Raw genomic sequence first — 21,617 nt, forward strand, 5'->3', positions numbered from 1 at the left:
GACTAGGGAAAACGTGGGCCGTCTCTGGAAGAAAATGGGAGACCTGCTTATCGGGACCATGGGGAAGGCTGAGGTACTCAATGACTTTTTTACCTCTGTCTTCACCGGCAAGTGCTCCAGCCACACCGCCCAAAGTCATAGAAGGCAAAGGCAGGGACTGGGAAAATAAAGAACTGCCCACTATACAACAAGATCAGATTCAAGACCATCTAAGGAAGCTGAAGGTGCGCAAGTCTGTGGGACCTGCTGAGATGCATCTGTGGGTCCTGAGAGAACTGGCAGATGAAGTGGCTAAGTTGCTATCCATCATATTTGAGAAGTTGTGGAAGTCTGGTGAAGTTCCCATGTGCTGAAAAAGGGGGAACATAACCCTCATTTTTAAAAAGGGAAAAATGGAAGATCTGGGAAACTACAGGCCAGTAAGTCTTACCTTGATGCCTGGCAAAATCATGGAAGAGGTCCTTCTGGAAACTGTTCTAAGGCACATAGAAAATAAGGAGGTGATTGATGACAGCCAACAGGGGTTCCCTAAGGGCAAATTGTGTCTGACAAATTTGGCGGCCTTCTACAATGGGGATACAGTGTTGACAGATCAGGGAAGATTGTCTGGTGTCATCTACTTGGACTTGTGCAAAGCTTTTGACCCTGTCCTGTATAACATCCTCTAAATTGGAAAGACATGGATTTCACAGATGGACCACTCAGTGGATAAGGAGTTGGCTGAACGGTTGCACTCAGTCAACAGCTTGATGTCCAAGTGAATACCAGTGAGGAGTGGTGTCCCTCAGGGGTCTGTACTGGGACCAATGCTGTTCTAACATCTTTGTTGGCATCATGGATAGTGGGAACGAGTGCACTGTCAGCATGTTTGCCAGTGACAACAAGCTGTTGTGCAGTTGACACGCTGGAGGGAAGGGATGCTGTCCAGAGGGACCCTGACAGGCTTGAGAGGTGGGCCTGTGTGAACCTCACAAATTTTCAGCAAGGCCAAGTGTAAGGTCCTGCATGTGGGTCATTGCAATCCCAAGGACAGAGACAGGCTGGGTGGAGAATGGGTTGAGAGCAGCCTTGAGGAAGGAGACTTGGGGGTGCTGGTGGATGAAAAGTTCAACATGGCCCAACAACATGTGCTTACAACCCATCCTGGGCTACATGAAAAGTAGTGTAGCCAGCAGATTGAGAGAGGTATTTCTCCCCCTCTGCTCTGCTCTCCTGAGACCCCAACTGGAGTGCTGCATTCAGCTCTGGGCCCCCCAACATACGAAGGACATGGACCTGTTGGAATGAGTCCAGAGGAGGGCCACAAAGCCTGGAGCACCTCTCCTATGAAGGGGTTGTTCAGCCTGGGGAAGCAAAGGCTCCAGGGAGACCATACAGCAGCCTGCCAGTACCTATAGGGGACTTATAAGAAAGATGAGAACAGACTTGTTAGTAGGGTCTGTTGCAATAGGCCAAGGGGTAATGGCTTGTAACTGAAAGAGGGTAGATTTAGATTAGATATTAGAAAGAAATTCTTTACTGTGAGGGTGATGAGGCACTGGCATGGGTTGCCCAGAGCAGCTGTGGCTGCCCCATCCCTGGCAGGGCTCAAGGCCAGGCTGGATGGGGCTTTGAGCAGCCTGGGCAGGTGGAGGGTGTCCCTGCCTGCAGGTGTGTAGGAACTAGATGTTCTTTAAGGTCCCTTCCAGCCCAAGCCATTCCATGACTTTATGAATTGGAGGAAATTTTGTTTGATCAAAGGATGTATTTCATATTGTGTTTAATACCTTACTAATGACTTCCTCTAGAACTGTCAGACATTGTCGTCAGAGCAACATGAGTTATCAAAGTAGCCTCTGAAAACTGGGCTAGTTTGGTATGATGAAATTGACTGTCATTTCCTTGGTTCAACGATATGCTTTCATTACCTGATTGTGATCATAGGGTCAAATAAAGCAGGCTATATGCTAGGTAGCTAGTGTTGAAAATCTTGCTGTGGAGGTGCTTGTCACACAAATCATATCCTGTCAATATTTTGAACAATTATAAATCTTTCTCACTCTAGTAAAAAAACCAAGTAAGATGCAGAACATTTACTGCTCGAGGAATGACCACAAAGTAATTTATTTTTGTATGGTTTTTTTTTTAAATCATTTTGCATAAATCATATTTTGTTGATGTGTGCCCTTACGGAAATTTTATTTGCTTATTCTGATGAGAGATTTTACTTTTGTGATATTTCATTGATTACTGTTGAAGTAAAGACTTCTGTAAAATTTTTCACGAATTGTGGACACTGTAACATTCTTTATGGAAACATCGGTATTGCAGTGTTCAGGAATAAATTTTAAGAGAACTAGCAGTAAAAAATAATAAAAAAGTTATTTTGTGAGATCAGTTCACTCATCTTGGTGGTCATGAGCTTTAAAATCAGCTTAAAGGATTCAGAAGAGGTGGGTGTGCCTGAAGATGAGTTGCGGAGGAGCAAGGCAGTGAGACCTTCCAGGTTAGGAGCAGTGAAATCCTCTGTTAGCTGGAGCTACTTGTGAAGGGCTTCCCTGATAATCTGGGACAGAGTCCTTCAAAAGAGAAGAGTCCTTTGCAAAACTTTTTCTAAAAAAAGTAAATTAGTACAAGTGAGGAGATACAGTGGGTCAGAATCCAAGCTTTAACAGTTAATATTATGGTGCAAATCTGAATAATAGTGTATGCAGTAGGTTGGGCTCTTAAGGAAGTGTGTTCTATGTAGGGTGTGCACCGATGAATAGTTAGGAGTGATTTTTGGTGTCAGAAAATGTGATCAGACCTTAATCAGTAGATAATGTAGAGCTTACAACACAGGTACATTGATCTGCAGTTACTTAGCTTCCAGTTACCAAGTGTAAAACTAGGTTTCTGTGTTCTGCCTAGATAATGTTTCCAAGGGATATGTATTTTTTAGGGAAAAAATATTTTTTCTGTAGTAGTGAGACAAATCCATTTTTGGATGCGAGGCATAAATGTGAAATACTACATATGTCATTTTTTAGAATAGTTAGTACTGGTTAACATTTGTATTACTTTGTATTATGTTCTTAATTCACACCTTTGTTTTAAATACTGCATTACTAGGAATTAAGTAGGAATCTTCAGTATCATTTTGGAAAGCAGGAGAAGTAAATACACACACTGGAAAAAGTACGTACTATTCAATGGTTTTGTGTTATGTAGGACCTGCTCCCTTTGGTTCTAGTTGGGTGAAGCACTATTGCACGTATAGGAAAGAGACAAAAAAGTTCACCATGATCCCATTTGAACACAGATCAGGAGGGAAAGTTGTAAGTATATTTTTATATTCTACTTTTATACTTGCCCTGTATCAAGATCAGAAGATGTGTCAAGTACTTTCCCTCTCTACCTCCTTGCCCCCCTTTTTTTTTTCTTCTTTCTTCATACGATTCGGTCTGGCATTTAAGGACATTAACCTGGAGTTAACAGACGGATTAACAGATAAGGATTCTGTAGACTTTTCAGTTGCTTCCTTTTGGAAGACCAGAGAACATGGTACAAATAACATGCAGTGTTTCATCAGTTAGAATCTGGTTTATCCATGAAGCATCTAACTTCTTTTAAATTATTAATCTGGAAAATATAATAGACATAGAAATATCTTTCTTGCATGCTTCAGTCAGGTTTTTCTTTCAGAGATATAAGTACTAGATGTGGGACTAGAAAAGAGGATTTTAATAGAAATATAATTTGTACTGACAACTGAATGTAATTTCAGATCTCTTATAGCATCTGAAATATTAAAGACCCAAGACTCTGTTGATCTTTAAATGGCTCTAATTCCTATTGAAATAGTTGGGAATTGAGGGTACTCAGCATCTTCACAGATGATGTGTTAAATGAGTGCATTAATATGGATTAGATATGTTTTGTTGTAAGGAAAAAGGATATCTGAAGCTGGAAAATAATGCTTGAGTCAACATTCCTGTAAATGCAGCACCCTGCCCTGTCTTCCAAAACTGTGAATCTTCAACAAAATTTGAATTTTATCAGGGTATTATATCCCATTAGTTTGAGCAGAGGGGACATGGATTTCATCATTTTGAGGGCTGTATATATTTACAAAACATTGAATTTGGAAGAATCTTTCAAAAGCTCTGGAAAACCTGCCATACTGAAAATTGGTGGTGTTTGGCTTCCTTAATCATTTTAGTACTTCTATGAATTTTTTATCTGATTTACTCTTAATTGTAACTAGCCATTTTGTTAATATAGTATGTGTGTAAACATTTGGCATTCTAAAACACTTACGAAACCATTTTTCTGTATTAAAAGATCTCTCATTTTGAAACCCACAATGCAATTACTCCTTCAGTGACAACCTCCTGTGTCTAGAGATGTTGAATAAGACAAGAAATAATTAAAACGTCCAGTTAATCCTGATTAAATCCTGTACAACTCATGCAGCATTCACAGATGAGTTTATTTGATTTCTGAAATATTAAGGGTAAAATATGATTCTTGTGTTGATTGGTCTTGAAGAAAGGCCTGGTTCTGTAAGACGGATTACAGATAGTAAAGAACACTTACATTGTTCTAGTTACTGTAGCAATAGCCTTTACTATGGAAATTGCTGTGGTTGATATAAAATGGGAGAAGGCTTTTTTTTGCTCATTATGTGCTTATAACATGCAAAATCTTTATAGCAAAATGTTTTTTGTTAGTTCAAATTACTGTGGTACTGTGTCAATGCTGTAAAGTACTAGCTAAAAGGGACTCAATATTTTTTGCATTTATGTCCCATAAATGACCATGGAATTTATGTGCTATTGCACAGACCTGAACGGCAGCCATGAGAAAATTCTTTTGCAAGTGTCAGTTTTCAGTATAGCTTTCGCCATTATTTTAATGTAAATTTAACTTACTTGATTTGTATAGCTGGCTTACTGAAGTTTTCAATTACTGGGTCAAGTGTATAAAATCTTTCTTTTCTCAGGGTGATGGGGAACTCTTCGTCCTTATGTATTGTACCAAAAGAAATATAGATACTATAGACAGGCGATTCTGTTTTGACTTGGAAGCTTCAGACAGGTAAGCTCGTGAAACACACTAGAAAGGACTCTTTCTAAGTAGCAGTTAACGTTACTGTAATACTACTGTTGTGTTTTCTTATTTTTTCAATACCCATTCAGACTGCCAATGGGTAATAGTCACTGGAGGAGCAGGCAAGCCCTGCCATGGCTCACAGGATTTTACTTCAGTTATGTGTAGCAGAAGCAGGGAGGATCTAAACTGAAATGTAGACATTGTCTGAGCTCATAGAAAAAGAAAGCATAGAAAAAGTTAGAGAAAGTATTATGAATTGCTGTTATAGTTATGAAGAAATGTGGCTTAAATTAAGTACACAGAGCTATAGTGAAAGACTACAACCACAGTAAAAATTCACACAGTCATGTTGTATAGACAATATCGTATCACAAGCCTTCTTCTCAAAATGACACGTGGTTGAGGGTTTATGCTGGATTCTTAGATTGAAAATAACACCAGTGGAATTTTGAGGCTCTTTAGGACTGGTGTTGTCATCCAGTGCATCTTGAACATTGTTGCAACTGCCTTTTTGAAACAGCACCATGTTGTTACTCTGTTTCAAAAGAGAAGAATTGCTCATTTACTTTGCTATAAGGGTCTTAATGTATGATAAATACTGCTTTTCGTCAGTGTTGTAGTCTTAATTCATTTATGAAGATGAGAGAGTCCAACTTAATAGGGTACTGCAAATAAATATGGCTGTGGTAATGCCACATTGTTTTGTATCTGTGCAGAACAGGATTATATCTAGCATTAAATGCTAGATACGAGTTAGTGAACTGTTGCTGAGTTTTTGCATTCACCCATTTCAAGCTGTTTTTAACAAATACATTTGCTTGTTACTTATACAAATTAATTACATTGAATATGTCCTGTAGTAGGTCTTCAAGTTTTATGTTTTTCATTTTTTCTAATCAAATTCTTATATGGCCAATGTTGTCAGACCCCTCTGTCCTATGATTGCTAGTGGTCTGCAGATATGTCTGTGATAAGTGTCATGTGCATGTGCACCGCGTTAGGTCAGAGGCTGTGGCTAGCTTCTGTGGCCAGTGAGACTGGCCTGCCTGAGTCATGCCCATTTCTGTAACAAGCAATGGGTAAATGACTGCAAAACTACCACCGCGTCTGAAAACTTCCAACTGGCGTGGCAGATAACAAGATACTCGTTTACACCTCAGGTGGCATTTGTCACAAGTGTACAGCATGGTTTTAACTTGCATTTTTGAGTTGAGGAGGGTGTGGCTTAACTATTCTAACACTGTGCCCCAACAGTAGGAAAGGGAGTAAAGATTTAAGGTCTTGACATCAGCTCCTCTTGGGTCAGTGTTGGTCAGTATGAATAACAGATTCAAACAGAGTCTGATAAAGTTGATAAAAAAGTACTGTGAGAAATGTCAGTCTACCCCCCTCTGTGTGTCATCTCTGCTGTGCCAGGGTGTCTGGAGTTTGAACAGAGATGGATGGAGAGCAGTGTTTCCTTCATCCTGCAAAACATTTTTTCATTCTTTTTTCTGGTAGAAGTGGGAAAAAAATCTAATCCATCTTTCTGTCCAGATACAATAGACACAACTGGTCCACCGTGACCTTGATATCAGACATTTTTCTTTTAATAATATATGTGTGTAGTACTGAGATGTTCCCATGGAGATTAGTTCTGTGCTGCAGGCCATTAGCTTGTTTCCTTGGTATCAGTTCAGGGCACACTTATCCCCTTGGCTTGTCCAAGTTAAAAAATAACAGACAGATTGATGACTGGCCATGGGGTTTTCTTTGTTCCTGTGCTGTGGAAGGAGGCAAGATTATAAAATTTTAGGAAGGACTTGCCAGTAGCAAACGTTCAGCCTTGTGTGTGACTTGAGCATAGTTTCAAGCTAGCTGAATATTTACAGATTCCTCTTTTTAAAAGAAAGCCAAGATTATTCTTTTTTCTTTAAATTCTGAAACTTACAAGCATTGAGGGTGCTAGGATCCTGGCTAAATCTCTGGAAATGATGTTTTTTCATTTTCTAGTACTCCATCATGTTTAGTTGAAGGTGACTAGTGGCAAATGTAGAGAAATTTAAGTCTTAAGGAGACAGCAGAGGTCTCTTGAGGCAGGAGAAAGACGTTTTATTGATAAAGAACATTATCCTTCTGAACTACTACTTAGATTTTAATTTAACCAATACAGAACAAGGAAGAGGGAAGGCTTTGTCTCTTTTGACTTTAATTTGGAGACAAATAAATGTTTCATGCAACATATACTGAGTTTGATGTATTGCCTCTAGGTGATACTCTTTGATACCTTGACAGTTGTAATTTTACTGAAAAGAAGCAAAGTCTGCCCTGCATAAAAGTAATCCATTTGAATTTTTTTTTTAACTAGTAAAGCAAGGTAGACAAAAAAAAAAAAAAGCCAACAAATCAGCATGTGGGGTTTTTTAGTTAATTTAGCTAATTACTTAGGGTATTTTTTTCTACAGAGTGATTAAGTTTGCATGTTTAAGATGCTTGCAGCTCTGCTTTACTAGCAGACCAGTTTGCGCTGAGAAAAGCTGGTATGGCTTGAGAAGCTGTTTTGGTTACTGTTATTGCTAATAACAATCTTAGCTTGGTTTAGTCATAAAGGTTATTAACTGCAGAAATTATAAGGCAAGGCTTTCATCCCCCACTCTAAGAGCTCAATGTCTATCACTGAGAATAGTAAGAAATTCCATTTGTATGGCTCAATAGTCTCCTTGCTTTAACTAATGAAAAGAGAATGACATGCTTGATTGCTGCCACTTTCCAAAGTTATAGTTGAGTCTCCTGAGTTTAGATTGGTTTGCTAGAGTGTAAGTGCGTGCCTTGTCCTCACATGTTGTCTGAAAAGAGATTTTGAGCAGGAGGTATTTGTACCTATGGCGTTTTATGCTGCAATTAAATTTTATGATTTGCTAAAACTTTTGCCAAGGTGAAATAGAAACATCTCTAGATGTAAAAATACGCACATGATATATAGACTATTACAATTTTAAGTAAAAGTGGGATTTGTACTGGTTTTCTTTGTGCCGCTGTTTTTTAGATAACATTTCCCCCTAGAACTGTTTTGCTACCTGAAGATAGATTTAATATGAGAGAGAGAGAATGTTACAAATCAGTTCTCTATTTCTATCCATCTCTGTATGATGAGATTTACAAATTTGCCAAAAGTATTGGCACACTGAATAGAATGACTTTTTTTTTTTTTAATTCGCAGAAAAATAATTACCCAAATCTGTCCTGCTTCTAACTCTCCTGCTTTCTACACTATGTTACACCGCACAATTATGCTTTTTGGTTTGCTATTACAAAACCAGAAAAGTAGATTTATCTTAATATCTGTTCGCTAATCCTCATGTACCATAATTGTCCATCTTTGTGTTTTAGGAAAGTTATAATAGTGGAGTTTTGTAATAAGGTACTGCATTAAGACGATTATTTTTTATAAGATGGTTACTGGAAAACTATAATCATTGTTGCTGCTCTAAAGCTGAAGACTACACATCAAATAAGTTGACAAAAGCTATTTTTTATGTAACAACACAGAAATGCAAAAGCAAGCTTATTTAGAATTCAGAAAACTCAGTTACTCCCAGCAAGTGTTGGAATCAACAAGCTATCAACACTGAGCTATTTTAAATAAACTGAAGATTACATTTACTTTCCTTTTTGCTCTCTATCCTCCTTATTTCCTACTGTTTGTATTAGTTCTGTACCTTTTATTTTAAAGATGAGCTGTGTTCAGTAATTAAGCAAAAAACCCCCAAACCTGACTTTTAAGACAATGGGCTTTTGCTTGTAGTTGGAATTAGATTTTGACAAGATTTTTTTAGTTGTTGGCAAATGCAGTTACTCTGTGCGGCTGGTACATTTGCAGGCCTGGAGCTCCTGTGACCATGCAGGCATTTTCTGAGGAAGACAGGAAGCTGTGGATGGAAGCCTTGGATGGAAAAGAAGCTGTAAGATAATTTTTTTTTTATATTTGTTTATAGTGTTATTGAAAAATTCTCTCACCCCCTGCTTCCTGATCCTATTTATATTTTAATAAACTGGGATTATATAGTTTGCAAAATGGTAGATTCAATGAAGAAAGAATAAAAGTGAAATAAAACTCAGGAGAGATGAATAACTTGGTAAAGCTCAGTGTAGATCACTGCTAATGCTGATACAAGATAATTTTCACTGTAGTGACAGCATTGATTTTTATAAGTGGTTTCCAGTCACAATGATGATATTGATATTTTAGAAAATGTCTAGAATAAGTATGTCCACTTAGCCTTATGCTGACACACTGCATTACAGTGGCAAGACTTGCCCGAGTTAGTTACATTGTATTATTGTATTTGGGTTTTAAAACTAGATTAAAAAAACCCCAAACAACCTTGTCAATGGGAATGAAGTTGTACTTGAATTCGCTTAATTTTTTGTTCACATCAGGAAATGGGTCTAAACTGCAGAATTGAAACACACTGCAGGTCATTCTTACAATCATAAATATTATATTGGTCTTGTCTGCCAAAAATAATGGGATTTTCTAGTCAATGGCACAATCATGTGTCTGTCCCCAGTAGCTGGCTACTGGGGATTTTAGTAGTAGGTTTTATTTGACATCATTGTAAAAATCTCGTTTCATCTGCAGAAGTGTTTATGACCATCACTTGTCTGAGCTGGACTCCCTAGTAAGCTTACAACTTTTGGGAATGCTGAGCTGGGACATAACTCGCAGGATTCATCAGAGCATTTCACAATGATTTGAGTGAACTTGAACTATGGAAATTTAACCTGTATAGAAACATGGAGCTTGCAAATCATGGTTAATTTCTATGGCTGTAACTAACATTGTTCTGCTCTTGAGGGAACTGTATCTGTTGAGAAGTTTTTAAAAATTTCACTCCTTAATAAGTGCAATTACCTACTTTCTGAGAGGACACAGACCTCTGGTCCTACTGTTAGAGCTGTTGTAGTTAGAGGTGATAATGTTCTAGCTGTAAACAGCCGCATTTGTGCCTACTGGGCATTAAGATTAGGGGTGTCTTGTTTCTGGTTTCATAAAATTATTTGAAATAATTTATGTCTTTTTACTCTTTTTTTGTTAGCTGTTCATCAATTTGAATAGAGCAAATGCAAAACAAGAAGGAAGTAAGTATTTGAATTACTATTAAAGCTGTTTTTTGTTAACATTTTACAATTGAGAAAGGCAAAAGTACATTTTTTTCCGCAGATCCAACATAATTAAATATTTTATTTTTAATCTTGACTTCTGAATATACTTTGCAGGCTGTGTAATTAATGGGTTTCCATTGTAGCACAGTTTAGTACATACATAAGAATTGTAAGACTAGACATAAGCTGGAGAAACAGTCTGATTGTTTTTGCAAATTTACTTCATTATTGAAATTGACTCAAAAAAGGTTTAATTTGTATGTAAATGTATCACAATTTCTTATTCTAGATTGTGTGCAGACATCTGTTAGAATGCATAAGTATAGTTTTAAAAGCAAGCACAGCTGAACATAAAGGTCAGCAAGAAACACTGAATGCATGTATTTAAGATGTAAACCATAATACAGAAGTAGAAGTGATGGCTTTCTTTAAATGACTTTAGCTTTCTTCTGTTAGCAAAGTATATGAGTGAAAACGGTTATCCTTCTTGCATTGTCAGGCAATTTATGCTTGCTGCCAACTTTTTTTTTTTTTAATAATTTAAATTGTTGTTTAAAGCTGGGTCCTGGTGTTTATTAATAGGTGTTTTTCCACAGATTTTAATTTTTGTGGTGCAAGACCAGGTCCCCAGGAACAAGAAGGCCAGATGTTTGGGGGAAGGGCAACTTTGCAATATAAGCTTTTAAATGAAGTTTTGATGTGAAGAAAAAGAATAAGATAGGAACAACAAAGGAATGCTGGGTCTCAGCTGTTATCCTGTTAATGCATCTGCTTTTATGTAGTCAGATCGTTAACTGCTGTGAAATGATATACATGTGTCCTGTATCTTTAGTGTGGGAATTTCTTTGGCTTAGGGTAGGACTCAGTAAAAGCCCTGCTGTTGATGATTATGTTCTTTCTTCATAAGTACTTCCTTGTCCCATTTGGTTAACTCTCTCAGATGTTGTTGATGTTGCAGTAAGTACTGTTAAATTCCATTTTGCATCTGCCAACATATGTACCTAATCAGACATCCCATTCTTCAAAGGCTGCTGCTGTGAACAGATTCGGTGAAGCCACTACCACCAGAGCATTTACTTGGGCTAGGCAGGGTTGTTAAGGAGAAAAGGGGAATTTCTCTAGAAAAAGTGATGTATTATTCCCATTCCAGAATATTTAGTTTTGCCTGAGAAGTACTTGCTGCGTGATTAAGTCCAGCCTTATTTTTCAGTGAAATACAGAATTGTAATGGTACTTTAAAACTTTTCAAACTTCTTTTTGTTTCCTTATAGGTGCACAATTGGATAAGATAGGGTTCACTGTCATCAAAAAGTGCATCAGTGCTGTTGAAACACGAGGTAATGATCAACCTAACCTGTGTGGAGGGGGTGGAGCATCTTGTCTGGTCTTTGTAGAAGGGCCCTGTGATCTAGTCTCCTGTAGATCTCTAGGAAAGACTTAACATGGTAGATAGTACGCTGATTACACTGACCAGGGCAGGAGCTTCCTGCTGTCCAATCCCAGCCTTGTATGTATGGCATTCCCTCAAGAAATGTGTTTTTCAAGAAGTGCTCAGAAGAGGGTAATAGCACCTCTCTTGACAAAGGAAACCAATATTTGTGCATAACACCTGAGAAAAAAATCCTGCGTCTTGTAGGCAATTTCTGTACCTTTGCTTTGCTGTTGGAACAGACTAATTAATTTTAGTATTCCATTTATGGACTTTGAATGGAGGTTTTCTCTTCAGTCACTTAAGGCAGAAGAACAGGAGCTTGTCAGGCAAGTGAATAACGAAAAGTACAGAAGTACTTCTGTTAGAATTAGTTGCACCAGAGGCAAAGATGCTGTCAGGCTTACTGTTGCATATACTGATTGTTGTACCTTCAAAACTGGAAACTGAAGAGAAAGATCAGTATGCAGACAGTATTCAAGAGGCGATTGGGATTATGATTGTGGAGAGGTGCTGTGTTACAGACCCTGTGTAACTTGGCCACAGCTTTTGAAGAGGTAAAGAGATGAAACAGGTAATTAATTGGTTATGGTGTATTTCTTAGTTTGTTGAAAGGGATGTTGAAATTTCTTTGTGTGAGTTTTGGTTTTCTTCTAAATTGTTCATTTTCCTTCCCATTCCCAAAGGGGAGATTTACAATTTTTCAGGAATTGTATCTTTTTTCCTAGAGATTTAGCATTGCACAGGGCAGAATATTTATACCTGTCTTTGTATCACAATCCATCTTAAATAGCTGAACAGAAGAATGGGTTTTTCACACTTCCTGTCAACGCAGGGTCTTACTTAAAAGCAGTGTCTTCTGTGCATGCACTTACTATACAGTATTATTAGTAAGACTGAGCAACCTTTGTGATACTGAGAATTTAGTGTTTTAAGAGCAAGAAGTATCTGAAATCCTTTTTCTCTTGGGCTTTTCTGTATCAGTCTTGTCTGATGCATTAAAGATGTTATTCCAGATTAGACCATATTTTGTCTGGTATTATTTTGGTTCATTTTATTGTTTTGAATAATTTTCAGATAAGGTTTGCTTGTCTCATCACTTCAAAATTTTAGTTACTGGCATTTACGGTCTGAATATTTCAGCTGGGGTGCACTGCAGATGAAATTGGAATCCTACAGATAAGTTGCCTTCACTGCAAAACCCTGCTTCAGTATAGACTGGATGTTCTCTTTGCACTGGATGAGGCAGATTTTATAAAAAGGGTAGCATGTGGTCATGCAATGAAAAGCTGCTTTTGGTCTACAGCACAGTGACTGGCTACCTTACAATACCTGTTGAGTCATGCTTACTCTAAGCAGTGTGGAGCAACTTGTATTTTGGTTTATTCTCTATAGGTGTGTTCAAATAGTTTTCTTTAGTAGTCTTTTTTTCTTTTCTTCTTTCTTTGGTACCCTGCAAGGAAAGTGAAGCAAGAACGTAAATGTGTGGAAAAACGTAAACACTTTATTCACGAAGTGGCTGGCTGGAAAAATGGATTGGATATGTGGTTTCTTCTCGTGTCTGTGAGTGGATAGATTGAACTGAGTGGTGGTTCAAGTCCACTCTGTCCTTTATGCCTTGATTTAGGGGCGTGTAAGAAGGTGTGAAATATATTTTTAACCCCACCTAATATTGCTGCTCATGACAGATGATAAGCTTGTATTGGTTAGAAACATGTGTCCCTATAGTGGGGTCTGCTCTGAATCATACTTGGAAGAGAATTAGTTACCTAAGATAACTGCAGGATTTCCTGTCTTTGGAGACCTTGCAGCTTTACTATCCCTTGTACACAGCTTTTGTAAGACCTGCAGTCAATAGACCGTAGTCAAAAGACCTGCTTTCTGGTAATTGCTACCAAAGAAAATTACTTCTATACGTTGATTTTTTTTTTGGGAGTACTTAAGAAAAAAAATATAAAATCAGTATTTGATATATATTTCTTTTCCTAGGGTTTCAAGAATGGGTTTAGGTGAGGTACTACATTCCAGGAACTCGGTAATATACCTAGCTCCATTTCAATGAACCTGAAATGCAGTGGACAAATCAAGCAGTTGATGATTTTCTGTTTACTGGTTCTGAACTTAACATCGACTGCATTTTTTTTTTTTTTTTTAAAAAAAGCGCCTAACAAGCAAAATCCTGACTTCATCCATGAGACTGAAATATCCTAAACGGGTTAGTTTCTGCCTTCTGTAGAACCTGCAGGACCTTCTTATGATGTCTGCAGAGAAACAAATAGAGGGCCAGGAGAACGTTTAGTTGTTTGCCTTAGAAGGGTTTGGCCAAATAGTTGTATTATGAAGAAAATACATCTTTTGGGCTGCAGCTTTTATACCTGTACTTGTTCTTAAAGACAATTTTTACTTGATTATTTTACTTTGATGGTAACACATCAAAGGCAAGTTATGTTCAGCAGAAGAAAACAGGACAGATGCCTCTTCAGAGACTATGCTTGTGTGCCATGTTTTTATCTCTTTTAATCATAATGGGTGTGAGGTTGGCGTGGGTGGAAAGAGAGGACAGTCTAGTGTGGGTGGAAACTGAGAATAGTCTTGTCATGTCATAGCAGAAAAAGTCTGGTATTCAGAGAAGAGCATAACAGAGATATTGAACATATTGAACATAAACTTATCAATGGCTGGATAATTCTTTCTGAGTTATGTTCCCTTTTATAAAGCCAAGAAGGAAATTATTTGCTCTGAATGAATAGAAGAATCAAAAGCATGGTTTTGGTTAAAATACATATAAGCTTTTGATTCAGCATTGCCTTCCTAAGACACTGGCTGTGTTTTACCTGGTAGGAGATGCTGAGGCATCAAGATATGCAGCCTGTCTCTCACGTACCGAGTACAATCCTGGTTGGATGTGCACTCATGTTTTGTCTCTGAGAGAGCATTTTGGGATTCTGTTTGGAGTATTGTATTTATAGTTCTGTACTGAAACTAATGCAAACGAGTGGAAGTTTATAGAAACATCAAAGAGCTGTTTTCTCTGGTAGTAAAGACTCTGTGTATGTTTTTGTGTGCAAGTATTTGGTTGTACCTTCTGTGAGGATGTGGTAGGTGTTTGCCAGAGCAGTGTTTGTCTCGATTTTAGAACTACCGGAGCTGCTAATCTGAACTGCAGAGAGAGATGGCAGCATTGAGCTGTCTGCCCAGTCTGTCTGCTCGTGAGACAGAAAGAAGATGGTGAGCAGGAAGTAGAAAACCTTTTCAGATAACAAAAAAAAATAAGGCATTACCTTGAATTTAGAGTGTCACTTGTATGGCTGTTCCTGTACTGTAGACTTTGATATAAAAAGTTGTATTTGCAACTATATTACTAGTCTGTGTCAGCCACATATACAATGCCAGCCAAAGTAAACTTGCCTACATACCTGCTTACAATATCGAGTATAAATAAATATTTTACTTACAATACCTTATTTTTCTAAGCATATTTCACAAATCGCATGCCTGTGCCAAATTCTGATATCAGACAGCCAGACATCTTGAGATAATGTAAATATGAAGGAAATTATGCTGTGGGGCTTTACCGCTCAAAGTTGCCAATAGTGACTGGTTGAGCCGGCAGACGCAGCATCTGAACCCTTCAACATTTTAGTCAATGGTAAGCTATTCCTTGCAATGAGTCATCTTGTCAATTGTGTTCTGTAAATGCCAGGCATTATCAGTCTTGGATGCTGAAATGTGCAGATTAAATCAGAAATAGTATGGTTTCAAACCAGGTTTGTATATTTTAAATAGAACATCATTTAAAGGTGTTTAAAACTGTGTTGAAATATTAATTCCTCTTTGCATTTCTTGATGTCTGCTAGCAATTAGCTGTGCTTTTTTCAGGTTGATGAATTTGAAACTGATCAATTATCTGATAATTGCTATCAGAGACTCATGATTATTGCTGGAGGATTGTCTTAGTTTCAATGCTGCCATCATTTCAGAGACTTTTGCATATCATGTCTGTTTTAATATTGAGCAGTAGTTTCTGTGGTTTGACCTTAATTATTTTTAAGCCCGTGAACGTATGTTTGGGGTCAGCACAGATTGGTTCCCCCAGCTTTACTATTAGAAGCACAGGAAGTCATGAAACAACTTCCCAGATAAGCAAAAACTGAGCTGTATTTGGCTGTGACAGTATTTCTTCAGCTTTTTAGCTTCTTGCATACGATGCAGAAGGCTTGTTCTGTGGTACTAAAAGTAGTAGAGGACATTGCACAAAAAAAAAGTGTGATACATTTTGGCAGAGCATTAAAAAGCTTGGTGTTACTTTTGTACCAGAATTTTCCTAGACACCTTTGATAAAATTGAAGTAAAAAATATTTGCTGCTGTCAGGACAGATTCCTAGTGCATCCTTGTTTGGAGTAAATCAAGGAGTATGTTTGTGGTGGTTGTTGGTGTTTTGTTTTGGTTTTAGCATTGGTAGTTTTTAATTAGTGTATGGCATGCTATCACACTGTTGATCTGGAGATCACTGGAGAACTTACTTGGCTGGGTTGATATGTTATCATATTTTGAGAAGAATAATGTTGTGGCCACATAGCTGGTTTTTGTGGTTCTTTGTTTTGCGTGCAGCTAAACTGTGAGCACATTCTAGAGTTGTGTTTTTTGATGATCACAGATGAAATGATGGAGACCTGGCTTATTCTGTTCATTTGAGCCAGCTCTGAAGATGACATCTAGCTTAAGACTTGGCATCATTACAGTGGTGCCTGCATCCTGGGGAAAGGAAAGGGCCAGTTTTGCCCAGGTGGAGCAACCAAGAGAAGTAGCAGCTGATGCTGTAGCCTGTCAGCTCCTGTCTGGGACAGAGGATGGAGCAGTGCTAACACGGAGTTCAGCAGGCTCTCAAAGATCTGGAATGGTTGAGGAGGCTGCAGACTGTGAGGAGGAAGAGGGGTGAGCGAAGAAGGAAAAGATGTAGCAAGGCTAGATGGGAGGACGAGGTAGAAAACGCAAAGTTCTACTGTATTGAGAATTATTGCTGCATATTATGGTTGTGTCTGACAGTAATTCATTAAAAGGCTAATGATTTTTACATACTTCATCTAATATTTATTTGGGAAGAAACTTTTTCTCATATGACTGGTTTTAATTTTCCTTCTCTGCGTTGGAACAGTTTGGTATTGAAACTGGGAATTCTCCACAAGTCTTCTTTTGTTGAAGGATATTTTGAATAAGAATACCACATAATCTGTTATTTGAAAAGATTTCCTTGGAGTAGAAACACAGGTATTTTGTGGCATTTCTATTTCTATTCTTTCAGGCCAATATGAATATAGAGGTAGAGTATGGTGAGTTTTGTAGATGGCTGCTTATTATGTGGCCTCTCAAACATCTGTGTCAGCTTCAGGACTGTCATACCTTACATCCCTCTATGTGGGCTCTGAAACAATGCAGCAGACAAAGAAATACCTTATTTTGTCCTTTTCCTTCCCTGCCCCTCCTCTCCCTCCTATTTTCCTTCAGTTTTTTTTGATAGCTTTACTTCCTGGGAGGTAAAACTGGGTGTGGTAAAGGAAAGCAAAAGAAGGGGAAGAAGAGCGGTAGGGAATGAATGTGTATGAGGGGATGGAAGGGCATGGAGGAATGACAGGGAAGTGGTCCAGTGTCCACATGAAATGAGATTAGGGGACTGAAAATATAATGCTGGTTGTGGCTGCTCTATTCATCCCAAGTGAAACCAGAAGTACCAATTTCAGTAACCTGTGGTGGTGCCTCTGGATGTAACTCACATGTGGACCACAGTGGGTTGGAATGAGGCCTCGTATTTTAAATTAAAAGCATTTACAAACTTGAAAAAGTGTTGGCTTTTGAGGACTGGGAATGGGCTCAAGTTTTTCTTTATTTTATCCAAACTCTTTGTCAGCCACATACTTGGAAAAAGGCAGAATTACATTTATTAAAGAAATCTTAATTTAACATTCGTTGGTTCAGTTCTTTTGCTATTAGACTGTGGATGCTGGTGTATCCAAAATGTGATTTAAAAAAAATATGAAAACAGCCAGTGATTTTTGTTTTGGTTTTTTCCCTTTCCTTTTTGTGTCTCCCCTCCCCCTCCCCAAGTGAAGGTTTGTCCCTGTTTTTGTCCCTGTTTGCTTCTGCTCCTAGTTTCTGAAGTGGAATTGTGGTACATGAAACCTTTGTCAAAACAACATGAACTTACCTTAAAAACACAGAAGAACAAAAAGATTATTGCAATACTTTATTTATAATGTTGTTTTCATGACTGTGTTAATACTCTGTAGTCTGTCTGTCTTTGAGGAGAATTTGTTGCCTGGGAAAAGTTTTGATGCTAAATTTGACTATGGCTGATCTGCCTTTTTTTTTTTTTTTTTTTTTTTTTTTTTTTTTTTTTTTTTCTCTCCTCTCTTGCATAATAGGTATAAATGACCAAGGACTGTACAGAGTTGTGGGGGTGAGTTCAAAGGTCCAGAGACTTCTGAGTTTGTTGATGGGTATGCCTCTATTTTACACATATTTTTTCAATATTTTATTTCATGTTGTTTTACTGTCAATATTTAGTTTTTAAACCATCTGCCTGTAGTTGTTAGCTATATGGGCCAAATCTAGTTTGCTTTAGTCCACACAAATAATCCCCATATCATTGTAAATGTGCCTGGTTTAGCAAGACCAAGATTAGTTGGTAGGAATAAACTAAGAGAACTGCTGTGGGACATGTAGGAGCAAACTATGGGCTTTGTGCAAGGTTGATATAAGTGGGATTAAAGCAGCCCAATTTGAAGGGTTCAATCAGAAAATTCAAAATGTTAAATTCAAGAAATTTTGAAGCTTATTGCTTCATTGTTTGAAGTTTCCACGTTTCTTCTCCCTTGTCTAAGATGTACAGGTATACACACCCATGCGTGTATTTAGTTAATCACTGTACAAAATAAGATATTTAGTTTAAGCCTACTGGCAAACCTCTTTGGTTTAAGAGGAGGAATATGAGATAGGTGTTAATAATAACTATGTGCCAAGGTGGGAGTCCAATGGAGAAGAAATTTGTTCTTATAAACTTAGTAGTTTAGCTCTTATATGTGGGTAACATATTAGGCTTTTTTATACCTAGTTAGCCATACATAGCTTTTAAGATTTTTTGATTCATAAAATTATTCTCAGAAACATTTTTGCCCTTTTCTTTCTGGAAATTTTGATGCATCTTTAATCCCGGTGGCTTTAGTTCTCTTGCCATTCTGCTGCCCCTGGGGAGGACAGGGGGAAGGGGAGCAGTGTTGGCACCTAGATGAAATCCCTTGTCTGCCTGGTATCTCTCACCAAAGTAGTAGCCATTACTGCAAGATGTGCCGTGTTTCCCAGTTTCTTGTCCTGAGCACTGACAGTACATGCAGTCAGACAAGACCACTGGGATTAGTTCATTTTTATAGAGCTTCCAAACCTGTCACTTGACAGCAAAGGTCTGATTCTCAGGGATTCATTGGTATGCAAAGAAGCTTGTTTGCAGTTTGCACCAGGCTCTTCTCCAGAACCATGCATGCTCCATCTGTGCTGATAACACAGTGTTCTTTGGCACTGCAAACTGGAGGAAGCCAGAAAGTGAATTCATTTCATTACCCCAGACATTATGTGAATGACAAAGCGCTTTTATATTATATGCTGCTGTCAGTTCAGTGCCACCTGTAAGACTTTTTCTTTTCCTTCCTTTATTTTTTTCAAACAGGCTGTCTCTTCACAAATGATAAGACATCAGGCTTGAGGACCTTCATGTCATATCAATCTGTCATAATGACCTTGCTAAATATTAATTTATGATATCTTACTTTAATCATTATTAACAGCACTCTGAAGTTTTCCATTAGTGCACATAAACCTGCCTCTATCTTTGAAGTATTGTTGCAAAATACTCTTTTTAGAAATATGAACTGGGATTAATAAAAATTACTGATCTGTAATAGATTCTTATGGTTGTTTATCTGTGCTGGAGTTAGCTTCAGTAAACAATAACCATTTTTAGCCATTGGCCATAGGAAGAATGCTGTGTTATCACTAAGAGACTCTCAATTAAACACATTGGATATCACAAGATATTCAGTTTTGTACTTACTGGCTTAGCTTGGGCATGCACGTCTGGCAGGCAAATTTTCCTCTTTGCCATTAGTGGTATCCAAATTAAATAGACTCAGGTTGCCAGTGGTTCAGTAGCAGCTGGAAGAGTTTACTGGGAATTTCAGCATCTGCTTTTAGTTATTTTTTAAAATTAGAAACATTTTTTGTCATTCCCAAGATTCATATATTCATTTAAAGTAGGAAGAATACAGTGGTATCAAGACGAGGCAAAATATTGAACAGGAAAAAGTTAGGGTGCAAGCAGGTGCTCTTTTTCTGATGATTTGTTGAAAGCTATCCTATCTGTGCTCTTTATCTGTCTGTCCTCAGAGAAGAATAAAGAGGGTTTCTTTTTGATATACAGTGGTACAGAGAATATAAAATGACTGATTAATCTTTAATCCTTTGTCTCTGGGTATACTCTTAGATACCTTTTTATATGAAAGTCCTTTTCAGAATCATAAAAACCTCATATTAACTTTCTGTATTTTAAAATGTTTGATAAGGTTTCAAAGTATTTTAAGCTACCTATCATTGACCATGAAGCTCACAGTCTGAAAGGCCCAAAGTTCAAAAAAAGTCTTCCAAATGGTAACCAGGGACATAGTAACTTGTAGTTTTGTCTCTTTCTCAGAGTATTTTCTATAAAATTTGGGAAAGTACATTGAGAGTCAAGAGAGTGTAAGAAGACCAATATATGCTTTTCTAATACTATGAATGCACAGATTTCCATCTTTAATGTAAAAATCTAGTGAACTAAGTCTTCTGTAAAATGAAGCTCAGCAATTAAATACACAATTCTCTTTAAAAAACCCCAACCAAACACCCAACACATTAATTTTCAAATTACCTTAGTCCTTGAAGTTACTTGTAACTAGCATTGTGCTATAGTGACCTATTTTGCAGCAGTAATCTTGGCTAAATTCAAGTGAGGCATTTGATAAGGAAAACACTCATTACATTTCAAGGGAAAATATGAAATTAATCAGAAATCTCATCACAAACAGTGATACAGAGTTAGGATTTCCAATGTTACGGGAATCTGTTATAAGCAATTCAGAGTGCATTGTGAGCTGTCAGGAGGCTCAGTTTTTGAAATGCATCAGGGACCAATTCCTGTTTCATCTATGATCTATGTTATGGATCTAATGTGGCTCATTTCATACAAGCTGCCTATACAGATTCCATACAAACTACTACATAAGTCAGCTTTCATATGGACCCTTGCTCATGGTGAAGTGACGGCTAAGGACTTGGAGTTTCTACTGATGAGTTCAGTTTTGATTTCAGACACTGCCTGGTATGAAAAATACCAGACATTATATGTTGTAGAAGAAAAACTTTCAGGTACTTCGGCCTTTTTGAAACCAGCAGCTTTCAAAAAAATTACACTGAACTCCTTATCATTTGATATACAGTAAATGACAGTATGCACAGACTCCTACAGTAGGCATATTGCGTATGAAAGCAGAGAGAGTCTCCTCCTAACCTAGTTTAGTGAACTGGACTGTTTTTATAAACTCTAGCTCCTTTATTGTCAGAAATATTTGCATAAGATTTAGAGCTGATCTGTCAAAAGCTGTTTCATAAATGTGCACTGTTATTTTTATATGTATAAGGTTGCCATTCAGTGCACAGTGGCTGCTATGTGAACAAGTAGCATGAAAACGAGTAGAATAATTTTTGAAATCCCAGTTGAAGTTCCAGTTCATATCATGGCCTGGGATGTTTGAAGTGGAAGGAAAAATTGGCTAAATTTTGTTGGGTTCATCCCACCCCAAGAGATAGTGAAATATTTCAGCAATACTATCTACTTTTTTATTTTAAGAAGCTTGCTTTCAATTTCAGGCACTTGTTATTTTCCTT

The 21,617-nt window shown here is 37.6% G+C and overlaps 1 protein-coding gene across 1 annotated transcript in view; it reads left to right on the top strand.

The window, feature by feature from the left end:
- ARHGAP10 (Rho GTPase activating protein 10) overlaps positions 1 to 21,617 on the top strand; it is a 155,016-nt gene that overhangs the window by 72,003 nt on the left and 61,396 nt on the right. The window contains exons 9-14 of the mRNA XM_040582414.1: positions 3,190 to 3,296; positions 4,964 to 5,058; positions 8,933 to 9,014; positions 10,152 to 10,194; positions 11,490 to 11,555; positions 18,068 to 18,142. Coding sequence (XP_040438348.1) covers positions 3,190 to 3,296; positions 4,964 to 5,058; positions 8,933 to 9,014; positions 10,152 to 10,194; positions 11,490 to 11,555; positions 18,068 to 18,142 — 468 coding nt within the window. The remainder of the gene's footprint in view (positions 1 to 3,189; positions 3,297 to 4,963; positions 5,059 to 8,932; positions 9,015 to 10,151; positions 10,195 to 11,489; positions 11,556 to 18,067; positions 18,143 to 21,617) is intronic.

The sequence above is a fragment of the Falco naumanni genome, chromosome 1, assembly GCF_017639655.2.
Source record: "Falco naumanni isolate bFalNau1 chromosome 1, bFalNau1.pat, whole genome shotgun sequence".
Classification (NCBI taxonomy): domain Eukaryota; kingdom Metazoa; phylum Chordata; class Aves; order Falconiformes; family Falconidae; genus Falco; species Falco naumanni.